The 25,063-nt window shown below is 34.7% G+C and overlaps 1 protein-coding gene across 5 annotated transcripts in view; it reads right to left on the bottom strand.

The window, feature by feature from the left end:
- The window catches only part of UGGT2 (UDP-glucose glycoprotein glucosyltransferase 2), a 103,960-nt gene that overhangs the window by 41,410 nt on the left and 37,487 nt on the right, over nucleotides 1-25,063 (bottom strand). For 4 of the 5 annotated variants that reach the window (XM_064504618.1, XM_026119437.2, XM_026119438.2 and 1 more), the window contains exons 12-23: nucleotides 22,543-22,693; nucleotides 21,352-21,471; nucleotides 18,170-18,255; nucleotides 13,074-13,209; nucleotides 11,481-11,612; nucleotides 10,024-10,188; nucleotides 9,452-9,575; nucleotides 9,269-9,367; nucleotides 6,435-6,529; nucleotides 3,653-3,859; nucleotides 2,901-3,032; nucleotides 743-870 (exon numbers count right to left, since the gene is read on the bottom strand). In XM_064504618.1, the coding sequence (XP_064360688.1) occupies nucleotides 743-870; nucleotides 2,901-3,032; nucleotides 3,653-3,859; nucleotides 6,435-6,529; nucleotides 9,269-9,367; nucleotides 9,452-9,575; nucleotides 10,024-10,188; nucleotides 11,481-11,612; nucleotides 13,074-13,209; nucleotides 18,170-18,255; nucleotides 21,352-21,471; nucleotides 22,543-22,693 (1,575 nt within the window). The remainder of the gene's footprint in view (nucleotides 1-742; nucleotides 871-2,900; nucleotides 3,033-3,652; nucleotides 3,860-6,434; nucleotides 6,530-9,268; nucleotides 9,368-9,451; nucleotides 9,576-10,023; nucleotides 10,189-11,480; nucleotides 11,613-13,073; nucleotides 13,210-18,169; nucleotides 18,256-21,351; nucleotides 21,472-22,542; nucleotides 22,694-25,063) is intronic. The other variant, XM_064504603.1, reaches the window with a different exon arrangement.

The raw sequence follows: 25,063 nt of genomic DNA, 5'->3' as shown, positions 1-25,063 counted from the left end.
ATGAAGTAATCAAAAGCTAGTAGGAACTGACTACAGTTAGATTAACTTGTCTCTTGGCTGCAACTAAAGTGAAAGTAGCTGAAGTATTTGGAGCAATTTAGTAGAGCTGTAAACATGTTATGAAGCAATTTGGAGAGGATATGATTCTTGGATAAGCAGTGATCTCTTATGCCTAAGCCTTACATACATGATCAATGATAAAGGGTGCATGGTTGTTGAGTAACCCAGGGTGCTTTTTTTCTGGTCTGCATTGTAAGAACAATGAGGTACTAAAGAGGGTGTCAGCAGCAGTGTAAATGACACAAAAAAATCAACATATATAGCTTATACATGTAGTGAAAAACTATGTTACACAGCATCACAGGACAAGCAAAAAAAAAAAAGCGATATAAAATTTAGTAAATATGCCCTTTTTTCTAGAAAAATGTGTGTTAGTGTTAGTTAGATAGATGTGTTTGAATAGGTAAGTATGCTAAGTCTATAACAGAAATCCTAAAAAGGAAATGAGAGGACAAATTTACCATAGAAGTACGCAGATGAGAAGCAAGAGGATAGTGAAGATGTAGCACAGAAAAAACAAACACTTTAACTAAGTGCATATAGAGTGTATATTCACAAAGAGTACTATGAGTTTTTGTCCATGTTCCACATTCAAAAGGATTATTAATTAGTCACAGTCAATAAACAAAGCAGTATTTCATAGGTTTGGACAATAAAGCCTCAACTCCCCAAAATATTTTACCTTTTAGTACTGATTCCCATCTCTTTGACAATAGTTTTAATCTTCTCTGCTGAGGTACTGTATGTTATTTTTTCCAATAAGTGAAAGTCTTCTGCATAAAATTCATTTTCATCTAAAGGACCTAGTATCTTAGACAGAGGACAAGTGATATTACTAGGCATAGTAATACGGTGTTTCTTTTGTAAGCAAAAATGCGCAAAACCCTGGCCTTTTACACATCTATATTAATAAGGACATAGTAACTATACAGGATTCACAATTTGCAAACACTTAGGGTTTTACAGCTTTTTCTGAGGAAGTATCTCTAATTAAATTAGAAAAAAATCTCAGAGAAGCAAAGAATTCTCAGTCACAAGAAACAGTCATAATGGAAATATTCACAAATATCCAAGGTATTTTTCATTATACATACCTATGTAAAGGACAACACTATTTAGAAATAACAAATTCAAGTTTAAGAAAAAGCTTGGTTAGGCACATTATTTTAAACTGAAATACAAACTACCACCTTCCTACCAGGTGCTTTAGTTGTTTAATCTTGTGAATACAATCTTCATTTCTCAAGGCTTCTTGGATGAAGCAGAATGGATGGAATGGAATTCATCAGAGAGCAAAGCAGAAGGAATGCATGATATTCAGAGACAGGAAACAGAAGAGCTATTACTTTTCTTGATATCTGAGGCAAAAGAAAGTGCCTCAAAGTCCCAGGAGATAGCTTTGAGGATGTTGGTGTGAATTTCCTACTCATGGTCTACTAGGCTAAACTGACCCAGGGCAATTCCAAGGGCCTTCAGTCCCCCAGGAAGTAGAATATCAAGATTTAAATTTGTTGCTGACTGCCTCTTTCCCAAAAATCAATTGCTTCTGAGAAATGAGGTGATTTTGCTAAATTCAGCTTTCAATTTTTTATTGCTATTGATGATGCATAAGATAGAGAAAACCATAGCCTGCTTATGAAATACCATGCTAATTGTGTAGAGGTGGGAATTAGAAAAAAAATCTTTTTGATAATAAATATAAAACTTTAAATGCTGAAATAACTGGGATATAACTAAAGCTTATCCCGTGTCTTTTTTAACAGTCAGCTTTTAGCATGAAACCGCTCTTTCAGATGGATGAATACACATTACTAAATTTGTTCAAGTATTTACAGGGCAAGTATTTCCTCAAAATTTATTACATGACATTTTTTAGTTTTTTTAAGCATGGAAAACAGTAATATCCATTCATTTATAAAATAAAATTACATATTTAGTTATGTTTTTTTTAATCACAGAAAAGCAAGCACAATTCTTTTGTGCTATATCAACAAAAAAATTTTCTGTGGTTTATTTAGTGGCATTTCAGGGGTATCTCAGAAGCCATTTAAGATACACAAGAATAGCTAAGAACACAATTTAAAGAGAGTTTCCAATAATGAGATGCTAGAATAGTATCCCTATTTTCTTCTAACGGTGGAGCAACAAACAGGAAAGACTTGATTGAAGAAGCAGTTTATATAACTGTTTTTTGTAATGTAAGCGATTGGCTGTCATCAGCAGTTACTAAATCCTGAGCCCTATACTGTATTTTTAATCAGAGTTCAAGCTATAGCCACACTGTAACAAAAGCTATGTTAAAAAAAAAAAACTTGAAATTGAAAGAACAAAAGTACCATATTTTACTTGAATATTAAGATTTAAGATTATATAACAATTAAATATTTATAAACTATTCGCTTTTTACCTAAAACAGAAGAGCCTGAACATATTATATCTAGTCATTGTAATTTATTCTTGATTATATATTAAATATATTTTGATTATACATGTTTACTCTAAACCGTGTAAAATATAAGTAACTTCACGTTTAAAATTTATTTTTAAATATCATTATTAATACAACAACTATTAACCTATTTAGGGCATTTTTTCTATTGCTTCATATCATCTCTTAAATATCTGTGGGAATGAAGTACACAGCAGCTCCAACGGAATGGTGCTAATAAACAAATTAGGAGGACATCAAAATAAAAAAAGAAGGTAAACATTTACACCATTCTCTGCTTACAGGCTGAAGAAGTGAGAGATCAATATATTACCTTTAGCATGAAACTGAAGTTCCAGCAAATAAAGAGTACCTACATAAAGAATGAGACATGATTTATTTCCTTACTTACCCTACCATTGCTCATAACAGCCATTTGCCCAGGAAGCAGTTTGAGAACCTCCTGGCAAAACATCTGGTGGGTTTTAATTATATCCAGTCCTAAAGTGTTGTATTTCTTCTCAAAAGTATCGTCATCCATTCCCTAAAGCAAATGTAAAGAATGAGATGGCAGACTGATTATGCAAAAATAAATTTTGTAACAGCTGAAGTAAGCAAAGATTTTCTTCAAGCTATGTGGTGATCAAATATCTAAATAAAACAGCTTCAGCTTCAATTTAAGTATATGACTTTTGGTGTGGAGCCATGGTCTCCCAGTTAGCTAGTGTGCATTTTTTACGCTTGAGCAACTGTGAAGAACTATGAGGGTAAAGCTCAGTCTAAGCTGAAACACTTTTTCAGAGATTCAGCACACAGTTGCATTAAAAACAACTAGGTATCTACCACTGCCTGTTAGAACTTGAGCTTAAATCTCACCTTTAAGAAAAAGGTATAAGAATTTAGATTACTCTAAAAACTAACAGTCATTTTAAAATGTTCATTCGATTCCTTTAAAGAAATTCTCTATTCTTCATAACATAAAAGTTGTCAAAAATCCAAGTCTCTGGCCCAGAAACTGCATATGGGTTAAAATGTCCCCTAATTTAATGCTTTATAGCATTTAGCCAAACACTGTTACTTTCAACTACATCTGCTTACAATAAAATATAAATAAAACAAAAAAAACAATGAAGGGAGTCGTAGTCTAATTTAGTGTTCACTCACTGTGATGAGGAATTTAACAATTTTAGTTCCAGCAGCAAGGGATTTTGCTGTCTCTTCCTTAGTGAGTTTACTTAGGAAACTTCTTAGGCTGTTGTTGTTTTGGGTTAAAAAAGCTGTCAAAATTCCTCTTGCAATGGCTGTGCTATCTTCCTTTATTTTTGATGAAGGATTGTTCAAAATCCCAAGTCGTGTATGTCTGCTTGTTTTCTGCAAAGAAGAGTACAGAATAATACACAATTTTACAGTTCCACCTGCTGTTACCTAATGCATGTGTATTTATTATAACTCTGTTGGAAAGAAGTTGCCTGTTCTATAACATATACTTTAAACAGAATGTTTTTGTGATAGTATGATTACCTTTGAGCATTCTGCAGAAGTATATTTTTAATAAATGACATACAGAAGTGTTCATTTACAAAATTGGTGTTGTAGGTTTTTTCTGTTTTTCAAAAAAATTTAAATGGCATAATCAGCAGGAAGCTTTTTAACCAGTGAGGACACTTAAACCTTACTACAGAGATTGATGAGAAATCTTTACTCTAGGATAGGATCAAATACACAGAAATTAATGGCCTCACTAAATGAAGAAAAGATAAACGGAAACTATTGTAAAAAAGGATAAAAACTAAGGGATGAAACCAGTGGTATTGAACATATTTAAACCAGAAACTTTAAACTGCAGCCCTAGAGAAAAGTTTTGCTAAGAAATCTATTTAAAAAGCCTGAAAACTTGTTCTTCAAACTGTGGCGGAGAGGTACGCTCTCACTTGAAAAAAGACAAGCTGCATACACTAGACTACATTAGGAGGAGCGTGACTAGCTTATGAAGAGAAGTTCTCCTCCTCTCCTTGGTGCCTACGAGGCTGCGCTTGGACTCCTATGCCTGGTTTTGGGCCCCTCCCAGCACAGTAAAGATGTTGAAACAGTGGAGAGGCTCCAGCAAAAGGCTACCAAGACAGGCAAGAGCCTATGAGGAGAAATTGAAGGAGCTGGGCTTGCTCAGTCTGGCAAAGAGGAAGCTAAGGACAACCCTAACAGCAGCCAACAACTAACAAAGGGGGAGTTAAAAAGATGACAGAGACAAACTCTTCTTGGGAGCAGTAAATTGTATAACAAGGCATAATGGCCACATATTCTGGCTCAGCATACATTAGGAAAAACTTCACTAGGAAAGCAGTGCAACACTGTAGCAGGTTATCCAGGAAGCGGGTGGAATCGCCATCCTTGGCAGTTTTCAAGACTCACTCAGGCAAAGCCACAGCAGACCTGGTCTAATGATGGCAACAGTCCTGCTCTGAGTGGAAGGCTGAACTAGATGACTTCTAGACGTCTCTTCCAGCCAAGACATCTATAGTTTTTCCCAAACTAAATTAAAATATACTAGCAGCACTTTTCAAAATAACATCACTGTATATTAGGTGGAATAGTTAACATTGAGTACCCTTGGGCCACTTCCCTTCCCAGTCTCTTACAAGCTTTTCTTCAAGTGGCTGTGGCAACTTATGTGCAGGAATTGTCTATGTCAGTTTTACACGCATCAGAAATTCTACTACATCCTGACCCAGCAGAGTAAAGGGACTGGAAAAGAGTAGAGAATCAATATACAAATAAATAGACTTTAAAAATCATATGTTTTAGGTCTTTTTGTCATAAAACTTGGAAATCACTGGACCAAGCAGTATCTATGGAAATGAGGCTTATCCAAATGAAATCTCAGAATGAAAATAACCAATTAAACTGCTATTTGGTAGAAGATCCAGCAAACCTGTTCAGAAAGCCCTTTTCTAATTCTTTTTCTAGATTCACCTCATTAACACACATTGGCTGGCCCAGACAGTTCTCAACTCCTAGAGTTAGGAACTCTAGCCTATTTTCCTCATCTAAGGGGGAAAAAAAAGTAAAGCTACCAGTCAGATAAATGAAATACTTTTCTGTAACAGGGACTGGTACCATGTATTCACCTTTGCAGTTTTCCAAGCCTCTTCCTAGGACACATTTGGAATCATAAGCTACCTGCAACATACCAACTTCGAATTTTTCTTAGAGTGCTTCCTATTTCATTCCTGATTAGTAAAGCCAGACATTTTCCCAATTTCAGTCTATAATTACTCTTCTATACTCCCTAGAACTGTGGTGGGGTTTTTTGTTTGTTTGTTTTGCCCTTTATATTCAGGTAGCATTTACTTGTATCCTTTAAATCCTATCATCAATACCGAAGAACTTCAGAATAAGCAAACTCATAAATGCAGATGATCCTCCTGAGTCTTAGAAGCACACCAAGATCGAGTATGTGCAAGAACTGTCACTTCATGGCCACAGCTATGTCATATGATACAGGAGAACACAGCATGATGGTTCACATTAAGAGTCATTATCCTAACTTCCCTGGTCCAAGCCGCTTGCTAGGAGGAGGCCTGCAATTGTGAAGAAATACACTGTTTTGATTAACAGTATCACAGTTTGTAACCTGCTTCAGGAGACCATGAATCAAACAATGGTTTGCAGACCCATAAGCTGCATCTGGCACATCAGGTCAAAGGAAACAGAGAGAAGCCATAGCGTTCTCCAACAGCTAGGAAAAAGATGTGAAGCCAGTGCTGTAGTAGAAAGAGCACAATGAAAACACACAGCCTCCTGCTAGTGAATCCAAAGCTGATCCACAAAAAAATCACTGTACCTTAATTTAAAATTATAATTTTAAAAGTTGTGCTGTACAAAGTGTTGTTAAAACACACGTATAATAATAAAATAATTATTTTAATAAAAACTGCTAGAAACTCACCAAGTGTTTCAAGGCATTAGAAAGCAGTTGTCTTCCTGCTGGCTTATCAAAATCAGCAATAATCCAGATAGTAACAGCATATAATACATCTTCATCTGAAAATTGGAGATAATCCTGCATTACATTCTAAAGATTTTTTTCATAACAATGAATTAATTTTGCTTGAGATTTAAAGTTTATGTGTATGTTTGACTGCTAACTTCAAGTGCAAGACTAACCCTTGTGACATCAGTATCTTTTGCCCTCTGAATTGGAAAAAAATTTTAGGAGGTACTTTATCATGTTAATATGAGAGAATCACTGAAATCACTGAACTGTTGTTGTTCCACTGAAACATGATGGCCCTAAATAAGAACCTGTCTCCAAATAAGAACGGCTTTACCAGAGGTTCTAGTGAAAGTTTGATGGAAGCTGGCCACATAGCCAAACATAAAAAGAACTAAGTAGTCATAAAAATGCAGAAGCTAGGCCATTCACTTTCTCCAACAGCAAAGGGAGACTCTCTGAATCAAAAGAAGGTTAAAACTTACCATTTCTGGACACAAATGGAAATATACCCAAATATATCCCAAAGAAAGTAAAATATAGTACAGGTGTATATTTAGAAAATTTGTCTTTTTTCCTACTGGTCTATAACCACATGTTCTCTATCAAAAGGCAATGGTACATGAAAAATTCTGCAAAATTGTCTCTAGAAGAATATCAACCTGCTCAGAACTATCATATGTCTCCTGAAAGGTAGTATGTGTTGACTGGAAGTTTAGAAGGTTCTGGTGAGATTCTGTGAAGAGGTATGATTATGCTCTGTAGGGGTCTGGAAAAACACACTGGGGACAGAAACTTGAAATGTGGAATGCAGCCTCCAAGTATAGATTTTACACAAGAGTTCTAAATCTCAGAAGTGAGCCTACAGATTGAAATCCAGTCATCATTTGATAACTAGCTGGTATGCCCCTGAGGTTTTAGAAAGGGAGTCAGAGTCAAATAATATTATTCTAAAGAAATGTAAGTTTATGGCATTTCTTTCTGATAAAGGAATAAGTAAAAACTATGTTAATACCATAAAAAATTATGGAAAGAACAGCACTTTGCTAACAGGATTATTCTGTCCATTGATAGGCTGATGTAAATCAGCACTTGCTAACTGTCTATTCCTAGATGTTAACAAGGCACAGACTGATGCAAAATTCTGTGCAGTATCATGCCCCCAAGTGTTTTACTCCTAATTTCCTCTAATTTAAGCAGGAAAGTACTTGCATATGCAATAAAAAAATTTCACATCAAATATATTTTAAATGTACAAAAAAGCATGACTTTACGCAAGATAAAAATATAAATGAGTGCTAATCCATCAGAATATAAATTTTCCCCCCTTTTCTATAGAAAAATAAACCTCAAAATATAAAAATTGAACAGTCTAACTAGAAGAAAAATAATAAACTGATACTGAACACTAACAAATAAGAAATAAAATCAATTATTCCTCAAACTGCAGAAATGCATAATTTTTTAATATATATGTATGTATAGGTATATGTGTATATATATATATATACACACACACACACACACATATGTATTACAAAGACTGTAAAGTTTTCACTTGATAATGCTGTAACTAAGGGTCTCTTGAAAACTGAATATACATCCTCTTCAATATCTGCAAGTAAAACCAGGTCAACTGGTCAAACTAAGTCAAAAAACTGTGTCCATTTTTGAAGTTGCAAAAATCTTCCTGAAACTTTTTTATTTCATGTCTATAAAACAAGAATCAACCAGCCCCTTAACAAGCGGCTACATTTCTTCTTAGAGGAGGAAGGGAAAACTACCCAGAAACTGGAAAAAAAGGTGTGGGTATGCGCATGTGGGTGTGCGTGCGTGTGTGTGCATGCACACCTGCGTACACAAACAGATATTTAGATGTCTGGAACTTTTTCAATTCCTGATGGTTCAGTACCAAGCATTTTAAAAGACATAATGACATCCATCTTATTTCAAAATTACTATATCTGAAATGGCTATCATGTTGTCATCATTCGTTTTTAAAATATTAAGGTATGATTTGGTTCCTGAAAGGGAGGTCATCAGTAGAGGTCAAGGGCAGCATTCAGTTACCTAAACATGTATGTCTAGTGTCATTTATGATGTTGTTGAGGATGCCACCTGTTTTTTATCCATCAGTCCATTATGGTGCAAGTCTCTTGAAAGTCCTGAGTCTTACCTGCTGACTCCATGCAGTCTTGTATATTGCAGGAACTTCTATATAGGCAACTAAACCAAATTCTTAATCAATACAGTCAAAAGAATCTAGACAGCTGCATTTAAGCCAGCTGAATTGTTCTCCAGCTCCCACTGACTGCATTGATTAGATGTCCACTACTTATAATGGAAGCTTAGGCTTTTATATCACACGTAGATACTTCTCTGAGGTGTCTACGAACTAGAGCTGAATCACCCTGTTAGAAGTGAAAAATGGACTAACAAAAATGTTATATTTATTAGTTGGAAACAATTTGTTAATTGGTCATAAATACTTGCTGTTGTACTTGAACTGTCATTATAGCTATTGTTTCAGAAAATCTGAGCTGTCTTTTTACTAATTTCAAACTAATTCATCAAGCTCACAAACCCAAAATACTTGCAGTAAGTGCAAATAACACAGGTTAGGAATCACATCTATGTAACAGTTCTAAAACAAACTTTCAGTAAATACTAACTTTGACAAATATTGACATTTGCTACATACCCCAAATACTTCTGTAAATTTTACTTGGATATTTTACTGGTAAATTTCAACTATTTGTAATACCAACTCATATTCAAAATTAATATACCTTTTTTTGTTAAATACTTCATGTCATCTGAAATTACAGCACTCTTGTCTTGTGAGTCCAAAAAGGAGAAAGTAGAGAAGTCTTGCACATCAAAAGGAACTGTAAAATGTAAACCACAACATGTTAATTAAGAATTAAGAAAGCAAAAATTATAACAACAGTCAGCTCAAGAAAGGTAGTTACCAGATGTAGATCTGAAATGTATGTATTTTCTTTCTGCTCCAAGAATAGTCGGGTTTATACGGGAAACTACATTCTGCTGTTCCATAAGAAAATCTATTGCATTTATATGATCATTCAATAAACCCTGTATTAAGAGAAAAAAACAAATTCTGTAATTCTATAGTTTCAAGATAAAAAAGGCCAAGTGTTTACACACTCTCTTGACTAAGCTTAAAGCCTCTATATACACACCAAGTTCTGGACAACTTCAGGTGAAAAATGTATAAATATCACCCAGATAGTATTCTAAAATATTAGATACATGTTTTTCAATGAACAACTACAAGATACGCTCACTTTCTGGCTGAAAAATCCCAAATGATTAGTATATGCTTAGTTGAGTGTTAAGTCTTGCATAATCAAAATATACTGTTTCAAAACCATGACTGCAAATTAATGTAACACTATAATTTCAGTTGTCATACAATTAATTTTGAACCATCTCATTATAAAAAATACAGAATATAAGCATGACTCAAACAATCCACTGCCAAATATTTCATCTTGCATTCATTTAGAAATGTTAAACATACCATGAAAACTGCCCTCTGGAAGAACCCGGTGGCATCAATAATCCTCTGGAGAATAACTGTCTCTAACTCTGTACCATCCATCTCTTCTCTGTTAAAGGGCACACCATTAAACAGAGCTTGAGGCAATGGACCTAGGCCAGTCTTTTTATAAAAGGTTGCTCCTGCCTGATTGTATCAGAAATATCACAGGATTAAATAGACTGTGGCTGACTGAAGCAAGAAATAAATCTAACATCTAGAGACAATGAACTCTAATCCCCAAGTACTACTCACTGTCACCCATTCTTATGAGTAGCAGGGACCAAACAGAAACCAGACAGGACATATTGGACTAATTTCTCAAAATGGAATGACAAAAAATTGTATAGATCTATACATAGATTTTTAAACCTTTGTTTTATCATCTTGCTGATAAGTATTCTCTTATTATGCTTAACATTTATAACAAAAAATGTTAAGCAAATAATGCTGGAAAAGGACCTTGAGACAGTCATGGTTTGAGGTAGATTCCCCAAAGACAGTATCCCCCAAAAAACTCAAAAGGCTTTTATGCTCAGAAGCCAAGGCTTATTTGACAAGAAGCAGAACAGGTTACAGAGAAAATTCACTAAGACAAATAGAAATAAAGAGGTTATGTAAACAATTTCCTGCCCTATTATGTATTTTTCCTTGTATTCTTTCTCTGCAACTTTCTGGATTGCTACAAACTCTATGCAATATCTGTGTATCTTTGAGTAAGGTCCATCTTTATGTCATTCCATTGGCCTATGTATGCTGTCTCCTCACTGCTCTTCATTGCAGTCTTATAGTCCTACTTGTACATGGGGTTTCCTCTTGTTGAGTGTCAATCCATTTTTCCACCTTTAATATTCTATATAGGGAGCTTTTCTCCCCTGGGTGTGTTCAGTTTTTTCCAAGGCAGATACCAACTACCCTTCCCTCCAGAAGACTCCATGTGACCCAGAGAAGAGCAACCAGTACCAGGCAAAAACCACCTTTTTTTTCCAGCTGCCCAGGACAAATCCTTTCAAAGGAACTTAATATACATTATATAACAAATTTTAAGAGGAAACAAAAAAAAATGGATGGCATGGGTCAGAAACACATGCAAGATTTTATAGGTAGGCATAGTTGAAGATACATGAAGGAAAACAGAACTTTTATAGATTTTATCAGAAAACTATTTACATAACCGATTATAGATTAAAAAATCTCTCTTATCTTCTCTATATTCTTTAAATGCAAACCCATAGTTGTCTTTCCCAAAGCAGACTATAACCAGAAAGCACAATTAAAGGAAATAACAATTTGCCTAGATGGCAGGCCTCTGTTCCGCACCCAGAACAACTGGGTAAACAATATCGTAGTGTGAGAGACCCTTTGACGAGCTTATTAAAAAAAACTTGCAGTCCTGAAAGCAGTAAGCAATGTATCTTACCATTTAGCTCTCAACATACCTTCCTCCCTTCATCATATTCAGAGTGAACACCTAATATACTCTGAACATCAGCGTGGGGGAATTCATGTCTAAGAACATTTTTCACATGATTTACCGTTAGAATATTTCCATCTTTCACTTCATGGTACATCTGTAAAAATTGCATAACAGAAAAAAATAAATCTCTTTCATCCACACATTAATACTATTTTAATAATTATCACCATCATAAACACACATAATTTTTCATCAGAGCACTGCTCTGATGAATCTACTATTATATCTTTAGCCTAAATCTAAGTTGGTAAAGAAAATACACTTAATGTGAACTGAATAACTTTCCAGAAGTTATTTCTGTCCAGTGATCAGAGAAGGAATCTAAACTCTTAATATAGACTACCTAACCCTAGTTATCTGAATCTACATAGGATAAATCCAAGCCTGAGTAAGTCAGCAAAACCTTTTCCTACAATGAGGTAAGTCCTTACCAATGCTTTTTTATTTCACGGCATGAGATTTTATTACTTTATTACTATCATCTCTCAAACATACAAAAGAAATCTGAAATGATAAAATTATTCAATCCATATCTTTTTTAACTGAGGACAATAGAGTACATTTCTCTCTATAGCGCTGAGCATCTCAGACCTGTGTTTTAATGGTTCTATTTTTTGTCATCTTTTAATTATACTTATTATCTCCTCCTTTTATATTATGAAACATCCTAAATAAACAAACACATTAAGATTTTTAAAAGTGAACACTGTAGATTGGAATTTTGTGACTATTTACGGATAACAGTCCTGCATGTGTGCCAGAATTTAACACTGCGGATTTCCATTTCTCTTGCAAAGTACTCCTAATTACTCTAATTCCTTTCATCTTAAGCCCTCTGAATTTCTTCATAACCTTCATCCCTATGCACTAAAGAGTAACAGAAAACAAAAGTTAGAAAAAAATATTCTGTATTAATACCATATTCGCTGATATAATTTTGCTTTCAGAGTCTTCACATAAAACATTTCTTTTCCCTCCACTTAACTCTGTCTCTGAAATTCCTATCTCTATATGAACCCACGTTCTCTCATACAGAAAACCAGACTCATCTATTAATTGGCGACCCTGGAATATTTCCATGTTTTCTACATCCATGAATAGTTCAAGAACAACCAAAAAAGAACTTATCATAGTCTGTTCCACTTCCTACAATACAAAACAACAGAGGTTTTGCAAAGCTTACAGAATTACCAAAGAAATTTTGGAATGCCACTACTCCAAAAGATGCAGAAGACAAAGGCAGGCACACCACAAACACAAATGATGCAGAATCATTTTTCCACAAGGAAATACCAACAGCTATAAGATATGTGTCTACCTTCGTACATTTGCATGCAGATAGAGAAAATTACATGAGTAAGTTGGTTTGGGGAGCAGGAAAACCTTTCTGCAAATCATTCTGTAGGAAATGAATGTTATATACTTTTTAACACTTTGTTTCCATGTAAAGTAACTGCAAATGTACCATGTAGATACATAGCAGCAAAATTGTAACAATATAGAAAAGTAACAAGTTAAAAAAAAAAAAAGAGAGATTTCTTGTTAAAGAACTAACATTAATTATAGAGGTAAAGGCTTGAGAGGTGTCAGTCTCTTCCACAATGTAGTTAAAAGTTCTCCAAAGGGCTATTCCAGCATCTTCATTTCCATCAATTTCTTCTTTTGTACTTAAAATGAAAACAAATCCAATTCTACAAACAAAAAGAAACCATACATTTTAAAACCACTTTCACACATATTCATTAACCATATGACAGAACAGGGTGTTTACATTCAAGTAATCAGTCCAGCAAGTAGACCCCGAGACCCCTTTATCTAGGTGGTGTTTGTCATGACTTCCTGTGGTGACACTGAGGACAAGGGATGCCAGCTATCCAGTCCTCCTCAGATCTCCTAGATGATGCTTAGGATACTGACTATGTGCTGCTTTTGGATATGCTCTTTTATACCCTTTAAGGCTGACATGATCAGGATCTCTGTGAGTTATTAGGATTTACCCACTGCCCTTTGTCTCTGCATCTGAGTGTTTGAAGGCTGTGATCCTATTCTTTACGTTCCTCCTATAATCTCTTGATGGCTTGAGTCTTTGTTTCAGCCTGGGCACAGCCTGTCATTTATTTTCCCTCATCTGGTTGTCCTGAGCATGTAAACATGCTTGAGTTTATGACCTAGCTGTCAACAACAAATGCCATTCTTACTAGCCCTTTCTTTCCTTCCCCCCCCCCCCCCCCCCCTTTTGGAGCTTCCCTACCCATACATTCCCATTCATCCTCCAGTCATACCAACTTTAATAGATTTATGACAGTTCTCTACATTTGCATTGGAGGAAAATAAATCAGAGTATTTGAAAAGCCTAGCAATGCCAACTTTTAGTATTCAACACCAACATTCCTCATGTTGGTAAATGTATCATACTGGCAAACTGAAATAGGTCCTGACACACAACAGAGGAGGCAAGCTGACTTACCAGGTCCTGGTATTCTTCAAGATGTGAAGCTCATATATACATTTTAACTATGAATATATTTGTGCCCCATTTGAGATCAGAAGGCTCTCTCTTACAGTATTTTAGACTGCCTACTCTCTTCTCTTCCTTCTTCCTAATTCACAAGTGGTACATGATAGCTGAGCATGTTTACCATCATTTCAATCAGTTCTCAACTACAGAAACAATTACCTAAAATATAATAACCACTGGTCAATAACCTTCCTTTCTTTTAAGTAAATCCACATAAACCTTTTAATTATTGACAACTTAATTTGGTGTAGTTACTGTGCACCAACTATCCATGTGGGGATGAGCCTAATGCATTGCAGAATGACTGACAACCCCCTCTACTAAACACCATGTTGACTTTCAGAGCTCCAGAGAGCATAACGTTTGGCAAAGTTGTGACAGCCTGCTGCACGGTTAAGATTTGGAATCAAGATACTTTTTAGCATTGTCACTGAAGTAACATGGGTTCAGATACAATGCACACTGACCACTGTAGGGCTGGTCCATCCATCAGAATGCTTTTTAGCAAGTTTTAATATAGCCCACTGTTTATTTCAAAAGTCATTGCATGACAAGAGTCAAGCCACTGAACCTGCCAGAAATTAACAAGCTGAGAAATCTCCTGCAAAAATTGCATCTTAGAAGATATCAAAAATGAGCACTGACATCAGGTATGTGAAATACAGATTAGCCTTTAAAACATGAGGCTCAAGAGGAAAAAAAAAACGCACAAAACTCCTAGTGGAGATGGTATTTTGATACTGTTTGGGGAACAAAACTGGGATGGATTGATGGGGACATACTATCCAGAAAGGATGAATTGTAGGAGAGCTTCAGTCTTCTACAATATCAGGGGAAATTCAAATCTAACAGCCACTTGTTTGTCTATATAATACATTGTGATTGAACTGAACATCATTACTTGCAAATGCAAGTCATGAAGATGCCACTGAAACATTTGGCACACATTCCAGAAAGCTCAAAAATCCAAGATACTGAAGTGAATAATCTGTTTCTCCAGAGACCAAAAGCTTAGAGCAATGAGACAATCTTGTCAAACAGCCCTGCAAATGTTTAAGTAGTACAACGATTAAAGCACAGTCTTTCACAGACCCAGAAGAGTGAACGCTGAAGATATTTGAGTCTATACTCCTTGCTGAGAAGAACACTTAAAGATCCTTCTGGTCTCTAGTACACTACTTGCAAGGACTTCTGATCATCACAGTAAGTCAGCCCTGCATCATTGCTGGTATAGTAAAAGGACAAAATCATCCTTCTCTTGATGGATTTCTAGGATTGGGAAATTCACCTGGACGAGAATAACACTAGGCCAGTTTCTGACACTGGAAAAAGGAAAGAAAGTAGACAAACTTCATTTTGCATGCCACGTCACAAGCAATAGGAGAGGAGAAGCAAGAGCCTCTGTGGAAATTTCAAAGGAAGAATTCCCAGGCTCAAGTGACAGATCATGTTTACATCTGTAGTTAGAATATACAGATTCCCACAAAGAGAAATATCTGTCTACGAACACAGTTGTCTGTACTAGGGACAAGGAATAGGAAGGCGGATTCTGCCAGTCACCTTGAATTTTGTGATGACAAAGCCATCAGTATCCTTCTAACTACTTTCAAGCCTTCCACGCTTTGGTATTAACACACTTTATTTAAACACCTCCTCCCCTGCATGCCAAAATTAGGCCTGAGAGAGAGGAATGGGAAAAAGATGGCCATAAACAGATGTTTTTATGAATTAGAAACTCTGAGTTTAGGTAAACATGCTGCTGCTGCAGAAGCTCAGGGATCAACTTCAAGCAGAGTTCCAAAAATTGTCCTTGAATCATCCTGAATATCTGCAGCTACTGCTAGTCATATTAGGTCTGCAGCAAAATCCTCTATCACTAGCTGTCACTTCTCTCAAGACAAAACCAGCAGTGCACAAAAGAAAAAAAATGTTCCATGAAAAATCCCTACTGAAGCAGCTATCCAACTTTGTTCTCATTTTCCTCTTCAGCCTCCTCTACATTTACTTGTTAGTAAATCTACAGGTAGGGTTCCCACTGGCTGCCAAACTGCAAGCAAAACCACTCAATAATGTGCTGACTTCTACAATTGCATCCATCTATTAAATACAGTTGTAAAAGCTGCTGCCTATTCATGACTACCTCAGCACAGGATAATGTTCCATATGCAGCTATCAGTTAAAAGCTTGAAAATGATGCCAGCTATCAAAAAGAGGTGAATTATAAGCCAGAACAGAGGAATCACAGTCTTTCTGAGTGTGATATCTAAAGTGACTAAAAGCTGACTATACATACCACTGTGCATCTTGGAAATATTTCCACAAGGCATACAGCCCCATCGTAGCCACGACAAGAACATGAGATACTGATCTACAATGCTGAGTACACATTTCAGAAGACCTCCATATTTGTAAGCAACAATTCAATGACTTCAATGATTTAAAAAGTCAGTTTTTCATTTGGATAGTCACTGCAAATCAGATAGTTTGAAACAATTGAAATGAAATCTCTCATATCTTTTCCTAAAGTCTTGTTTCATCTGGTACACTAGGAATGAGCAATAAAATGAAAGATTATGCAACAGCACAGACCCATGGTTTGCCCACATCTTGAATACTGTGTAAAGTTCTAGTGTCCTCATCTCAAAGAGGTTATATAAAAACTAAGAAAGTTCAGAGCAGGACAATAAAGACAATGAAAGAATATTTAGAAAAGGTAAAGAATAATTAAGCATACATATATATATATATGTATATATATGTGTAACCTATGGAAAGAAATGACTGCAGAAGAATATGGTAGAGCGCTATAAAACAATGATTGACATTGAGAGCTTGAGAGAGACTGCTTAGCTTCTTTTTCAATTATAAGAACTATGGAGGCAGTAAATGAAGCCATTAGAAGTCTGGCTCAGAACAAACAAAGGAAGTAGTTCTTCACAAAACATGCAGTTAGACTGTGAAAATCCTTGGCAAAGGATACTGTGGATGCTAAAACTTTACATAAATTCAAGGGCAAACCAGAAAAGTTCCTGGATGACAAATCCATTGAGAGTTACTAAATACTTAGAAACCACATCCAGGTCTGGAATTCTTTGATCTCCAAATGCCCGAAGATTTAGAAAATACTCGGGCAAAGTATCTACTTGCCCTGTTCTTACACTCTTACCTAGGGAGCTCATTTTGGCCTCTGTTGCAGACTGATTCACTTAAATGGACCGTTAGCCTGACCCAATCTGGTTGCTCTCAGGATCTATAGCACACTCTCCTGAAGGACTGAAGCAATTATGTCGCCCAGATATTCTGGCAAAAATAAATAACAGTGATAAACTACACACAGAAGTAATGTTGGTCCTCCATTACTTCTTTGTCATTGAATGATAAAAAACAAAAAAAAAAAGATCAGAAATACTAAAATTTTAAAGGAAATTCAAAATTTAAAACTCTGGAGAAAAAAAGGCATTTCAAGGAGAGATTTTAAATATTTAAAGTAGGGTTCATCTCACTAACTTTGGATCTTGGTTGGATACCCTTATTTTCTTTTATAAAGTATGGAAATAAACATGTACTTCTACAGAGCAAATCATTTTCTCTTAAAATAGGCATCTAAGACTGACTGGATTTTTCTTCAGAGGTGCCTATTTCTCTGCTAAGATGACTAGTTCAAACTCAGATGACTGATTTTTAGAAATCCAAAACCTAGTGAGGTTCATCATGCTTCAGTGTTTAAGTATTTATGCACCAATAAAATGCCATAAAGCAAACTTAATTCAAAGACCTAAAATGAAAAACACCATCAAACTACATTATACTAATTGCCTGCATACTTCCAGAATATTTTGTTAGGAATGTAACTTCACATGGTCATCCAGTGGATGTATTTGAGAAGGTAATTTCTTACCACGTGTTTTCATTCTCTACACACCCAGGTATAATATCCCTTGCAACCTATTTGCTCAAGAATACTGAATACCCTAGTAGGATGAACACAAGTAGCTGATCAGTGTGGCATGTCAGAATGTTTTCCCTGGACAAATGCAACAACTTCATTTGAGTTCACATCTTTGCCTAGCGGAACAGAAGATGAAGAAGGAAAAGTAAAGCAACTTTCATTTAAGGCTACAGCTTTTCCTTACCGAAGTGGTACATTATGATGAGAGAATAATTCTGCCAGTTTCATATAATCACTTGTATCTTCTTGGATGGGATCAATAAAAAGTACCTAATAAGAGAAAAAGTATTATGCAGTCAATATTTATTCCCGATGCCCATTTCTACTTTCTTCACATCAAAATAACTGTATCTACTTTTTTCAAATCTAAGATAAGAACAGAAATCTCCAAAGGAGCTGTGCATCCCAACCATCTTCAATTTCCTAGAACATTCATTGTAGAAAAATATTAAGAGTGTGAATGAACACAACTTCAGAATTCATGAATTTGGGCCAAAGGCTGAACAATGGGATTTAACTGCTTGAAAAAATTTAAACCAACAGTGATAACACTATTTTCTTTTGAACAACTTTGTACTAAAATGTTATTATTTTTAGTAATAAAGTTAACAGGTCATTGAAAAGGGATGTAATACTAATTTTCTATTATTTCCTGCAACTAACTTTCTTCTGACATGAAAACCAAACTAAAATAAACACAACTGAATATATTAATGACTTAAACTTTAATAAAAATAGAGTATTGGGAAAGAATTCTTTCTTCTTGTCTTGAATATTTTTGCAACCACTGCTTAATTTACTGTAGCTTGAAGTGTAAAATCAGATCTTTCAGACAGGCACAGAATCTAAAACTACAATCAGTTAGCATGGGTAGATTATACTTAGGCAGATCTAATTATGACATTGGTACTTTATTTATTCAGCTTTGCACTGCAAGTCCATTTAGAATTTACCACGATTTTGGTGCAGTAGTTGAAGTGTAGCAGAAGAACTTAAAAAATTGCCCCCCTCCCCGTAAGGGATAAATGCTTTTGTTGTAGGTTTTTATAATATAGTTATTTGATACATCGATACCAATATTTAACTGTAAATACAAATGCAAACCACCCCATATTACACATAGCCTTATGTTTCATTAAAAACATGTACATTTTTATTATACATTCTCTGAACTTTTGTTGCCTTTTTGTATCACTCAATTTTTGTACTAAACTTCATACAATTATTTTTTGTAATTACATTTTCAAATTAAATCAGTACCAGCTGTTTCCTTAGCTTATTAGGTGAAACAAAATGTTATGTACAGAGGAAAAATTAGGCTACAAGACATTCATAATCAGTATGTGTTTTCAGCTTCATCTCTCTGTACCTCAGTTTGCCAACTCTAAAATAAGGATGGTTATGATTACCTACTACCTCAGTAGTATTCTATAAAGACAATTCATTGCTAGTTGTGTGCTATATGTAGCACGGAAAGGAACACAAAAGCTCCTGACAAAACAAGTAATTCTAACCTAAGCCCAAGTTAGATATCATACAGTATATAAAGCAGAAAGCCATGAAGTAAATGGGGAGGAGAAAACGAAATACTTAGTATTTTTTCGATCAGTGAGTATACACTATTCTCTGCAGTGAATGTAGAAAAAATGTCTCTGGAAAAAAAGTCTGTGTTGTCATACAGGTCAAAGTATTACTATAATGCACGAGGGAGTGGATATTAAAGTTGCACAAGCAGAGCTTCCCCCTATTCCTCAGAATAATATTCTTGCTGTGTAGCTTTTACACAAATTGTATTTTACATTTTTCCCAGATAAACACTCACTGGATGCTGGCATTCATTAAAAATTGCAGATAAGTTCAGTGGTGCTTTATTCATCATGTGGAAATAGTTCATGATTCATTTTCCCCTTTACTCAGAGATACAACAGTTCACATTCCTCTGTCAAACTGTATCAATATTGTATTTTGAACTTTATTTTCCACCGTTTCCCTGGCAGAGAGGTTAAGGAGTGTGAGAATGTTATCTCATAAAACAGAAGAATTTCACAAGATTTTTTTTCCCTAGAGGCTGGAATAACTAACCTTCCTATACACCCTTCAGTGCTGAACCTATGCATTGTTTGCATCTCCTAAACTATATGTCAGGGCAGCAAAAGCAGACCTTTCATTATTTTACATCTCCAACTGGCATTCTTCAGTGATGCATAAAAACAATCTAGTTCCTTGAAAAGGAATCCCAAGTCAGTGGCGAGTCTTCCATAAAACTGTCAGAGTGTTCTAAAATAGTCTTAAAACGGGCCACACATTTCTGCTTTCCTCTAATAGTTGATGGCCTGCTGGTGCAAAATTTCCATCTTCTTGTGACTCACAGTGTTACTTCATACATCATAATGGTGACTCTATCAAGGATCTCAATAAATTAAGAGGCTAATTTATACTATAAGTATAAATATATATACACACACACATATACATACATAGTGTGTGTGTGTGTGCATGTACACACACAAGGCAATATATAAAGAATATATAAATATATATTATAAAATATAATATATATAAAAACTATATAAACTATATAAACTATATTTATATGAATATATAAATATATATATTGCCTAGTATAAATACAGAAGCTTAACAGCTTACTTTCAGATCTTGAAAACCAAGAAAGCAATAAGGAATTAAAAGAGCCCTCATTATGGCAGCATCTAAAATAAAGAATTTCTCAAATAATAAATCTGAGTTTGATGTTCATGAGTTAACTGTCCTGAGAAATCAAACTTCTGTAAAAGTAATTTCTTATTGTTATAAAAAATATTCAACTGTTATGATCAAAGGTTCATGAACTCCAATCTCAGGGTCTCCATGTCAACTCCATTTTTGCCCTCTCACCCATATACATTTTCAAGTATTTAATTTGACTATGTAGTACCGGATGCTTCCACTGTCTTTGTCTATTATTATCCTTTTGTTACATGGCCAATTATACTGAAAAATATGATATATTAATGAAGCATATGTATATTCATCCTAATTAGAAAAAAAGTACCAAGAAGCTCTTTTTATAGAACATAAAATTTAACATTACTACTGGATCATTTTACAGAAACAAAATACTTTACCAAATATAGGTCTGTTAGAGTTAATAGTTAAAAGATGGAAACATCACTTCTGGAAATCAGGCTAATAATTATACATGACTTCCTAAGCAAAAAAAAATTTCACTACTATTAGCAGACCGAAACATAAAACATGAAATTCTAGCCTATCTAAGAGTGAATATAGCATGTGTATTTTTCAATAAATTGTCTGTTCATACATTAATACATATACTATGCACATAATTAAGTTCTTCAAACTTACCAAATTATACAAATTGCGCCTAATCTGCTGTACAACTCCGGGAAATGCTGGCTTAAGCAACTCCTGATAGCTTGCAGGCCACGTGCTATAGCTGTGATCTTTTTCTATATTATTAACCCACTAAAACAGAAGGGCCAGTCATTTAAAAAACACATAACATTAACCAAAAAGTAAAATACATATGTATAAATAAAGTCATTTTAAAGAACACAGCCTCAAAAGAGTAAACTGGTCTATCTTCTTTTTGAATGCGTAATAGAAAATAGCCTCTAAAATGAGTAATTTTTTTCTTTTCAAACTTTTGTTTTTTTACATTTACAGTATATAATAAAACTAATTTAGGATGGACAAGGAAAAGTGAATAAAGCCATTTCCCAAGTCTGGAAACTACAGTTTCAGACAACATATCACACATATATCCAATATGTATGTAACATATCATAACTATCTTGCTAGAAAAATATTTATCTGTCACTCACAGCACACTAACATGTATCAAAATACCTAAGTAATTAGTATATGGCCAATTACTGCCCATTTGTATATGCTTCTCTATAAAAATATAGTCTTTTGAGTATTCATTTTTCCATTTTCTTCATATTATCATTTATTACTGTGGACTGTTCTTGTATTTTTTTCTGTGCAAGCCTGTCTATAGCTGGTAAACAAAAGAGTGACATATGGTTCTGTGAGGTGAAAAATAACATATATTTTATGCCTTTTTCATTTGCATATAACATTTGTAATGGAGACTGTACGAACTTTGAAAGATGAGGAAAAGAAGTAGTAGAAACATACAAGCCCCATATCCAAGTAGGTTGAATCACTGGACAATTAGAGACAACCTATTTAAGTTACAATTAACTGTCTTACTTGTAAACTACATTTAGCAGTCTTGCATAATAGTGTGCAGCTAAATTAATTGCTATAAAGTCAAATTCTTAGATAGTTCTGCAATTGTGCAGCTATTCTTAAAAACGGATACATTCCTCTTTTCTTTTAAACATCCTCCATGTCAAAGGGATACCATCTTCTAAAGTATTTTACGCTGCTTATTGATACCTTAGGCTTTTATGTCTGTTACTGCAATGGAAACTCCTGCAAAACAGAAAACACACTAAAAAGGGTAGACTGTCTCACACATAGCAAATCAAATACATAACATGTAAAACTAATCATTTAATGACTCACTATTATCGAAGAGTGCCGAATATCTAGTGCATAACTGTCATCTGCAGGATGTATATGCAATCTCATAAATTTACTCAGGATCTCCTCTTTGATTCCAAGCTCATGAAGACCATGCATCACTTTTCCTTCCAGTTTAAGAGTCTCTAAGATACTTTTTCAGGGAGACAAAATGCGTAACATCTACATATAAATGTTAACATGACATAAAAAGTGTTTCAGAAGACTTAATGTGAGGATTATTTTCAGTGTTATAAATAATTTTAAAATTCTTCTGCAATCCAATGTTTAAAACAAAATTAATTAATAGCCCAACACATATATATCTTTAGCTTATTTCAAAATGCCACTATAGCATATTATACACCACTTTGTTTATTCACATTTCTTATAGATAAAGAAACATCATCCATCTTTAATAAGATGTGGCTGGACAGCAGAGAGGAAGGCTGCTTCTTTGCATTGTCCTGGCTGAGGCAGAACCCCAGAAGAGTGGTGGCTGCTCTTTCCCTAAGAGGAAGCTTCCCAAGTGGACAGAGGGGCAGGCAGTGAGTGATGGAGACAGGCAAGGAGCAAGTCTGCATCATGGCAGTGACTGTGAGGACCCTGAAAAGAGCTGGGAGGAAACACGGAGCTAAATATCTAAGATGATGTAAAGAAAACTGCTTCCCAGCAAGCCCAATTGCACTCTGTAACATGGCTGCACTCTGAAAATTCAATATGAGAATGGAAATAAACCTGAAGGAAAGGAGTCACATGCCAGCACACAGACTTCTACATTATATTCAAATCAAATCTAGATTTAGCATTAAAAATCCCTTTTAATATTTGGGGTGCTCATTATAAAGAGAAGATGTAAGTTGCTCCATCTCAAAATTCTGGCTGATATGTGTTGCAGCACAAGTCTGAAGAACATTCTTCTAGCAATAGTTAAGTCACTGTGAGAATTTTGGCAACGTAAGAAATGCAAGTATCCAAATTTGAGCTAAAAATGTACTACTTCCAAATACTTTTCTTTTTTGATGTTACAGATAGGCTTCAATTCTTCTCACTTAAAACTTGGTCACCTATGACTAAAATTAGAAACACAATCCTTCAAGGTTTAATTAAAACCTATAGACAACATAATTGGGGTGACTCCAGAGCAATTTATATTTTAAATTGCTTGAATGTAACTCTCAAGGTACCTACCCGCTCTGTCCACTAACTATAGAGGGGGCCATGGCTCTCTAGGCAATTCAGATAAATACATACAGTCATGTGTTTGAAGTCAGATCTAAAAGCATTCAACTATGAAAAATTTGTAAGTTACCGTAAACATCTCACATCTCCAAATATTAAGCGATGCTTATTTCGAGAAAAACATTACTCATTCACTTACATGATTTACAAGTGAACACATCTTTCCACAAAGACACACACATACACACACACAGAACCTGAAGAAACATCAAACTCTGAAGTATGATTTTAAAACAGCAAACAAAGCATTGCGTATATTCAACATATTGAGAAATGTTTAAGTAAAAAATGTAACCATAAATGCTAAAAGCAAGAAAGTTTAAGAATTTCCATAATGGACAAATGAAGAAGTTTTGGATGTTTTTTAAAAAACAAAGAGATCTGTAGAACGTTCGACAAATTACAGGAATATGAAAAAAAACTTCAGTCTTAGCACTGGTAACTTTACTGAGAGACTGCAGGCCACCAAAGATGAGTCTGAAGTATTGGTCCTGCTGTTGACAACATACAGAAGAATACAAGGTAAAATGTCTAAAATTTACAGAACACTTGCATAAAAGAGGCACTTGTTTCCATAAAGAATAAATGGAAAGTATCTGAAGCAAAACTGATTTATTTCAATGTACGTTAAAAAAAAAAAAATTGTGATCATCTTATTGTGGCACTACTGATTTAAAAGAAAATTCTTCCAAGGGAGGACCCTTTTTAATCACTTCTCTGGAAGATAGTCCTTTACAAATGTGCTGATGAACTCCAAGATGAAAACTCCTAATCTTCATGTATAATATACTGTACACTCTAATTGCATAAACTGGAAAATGATTCCTTAAAACAAGAAAGCATAATCAGATCTTAACAAAAGGACTCCTTTTAAAAAATGGTCAGACACAGACTCACAAGTAAGCCAAAAATAATCCAGAATGTCTTGTCTAAATGTTGTGCCTAAAAATTTTCTGTAATTTTTAAGAAACAAAGATGTGTAGGCACTTTATTTTTTTCAAGTGTTTTTCCCATCTTTATCATACACATACCAGATTCTTTCCATTTGCAAATTAATTTTACATGGTAAGTTTAAAATAGTAAATCAAATATAAAATAGATATTCCAAGAGAACGTACTATTTTATGTTACTTACTTACTGTTCATATTCAAAGTAAAACCACTGTAAGCCAATACTCCCTATATTGGAGTACTTCCCGGCCCCAAAAATACAACAGATGAGATTATCTATCACCATGAGCACAACTCTTCCTGTATTATCAGTAATTCTGTAATTTTCAAA

This window comes from Dromaius novaehollandiae, chromosome 1, assembly GCF_036370855.1.
Source record: "Dromaius novaehollandiae isolate bDroNov1 chromosome 1, bDroNov1.hap1, whole genome shotgun sequence".
Classification (NCBI taxonomy): domain Eukaryota; kingdom Metazoa; phylum Chordata; class Aves; order Casuariiformes; family Dromaiidae; genus Dromaius; species Dromaius novaehollandiae.
This window is presented reverse-complemented; position numbering and strand designations above follow the sequence as displayed.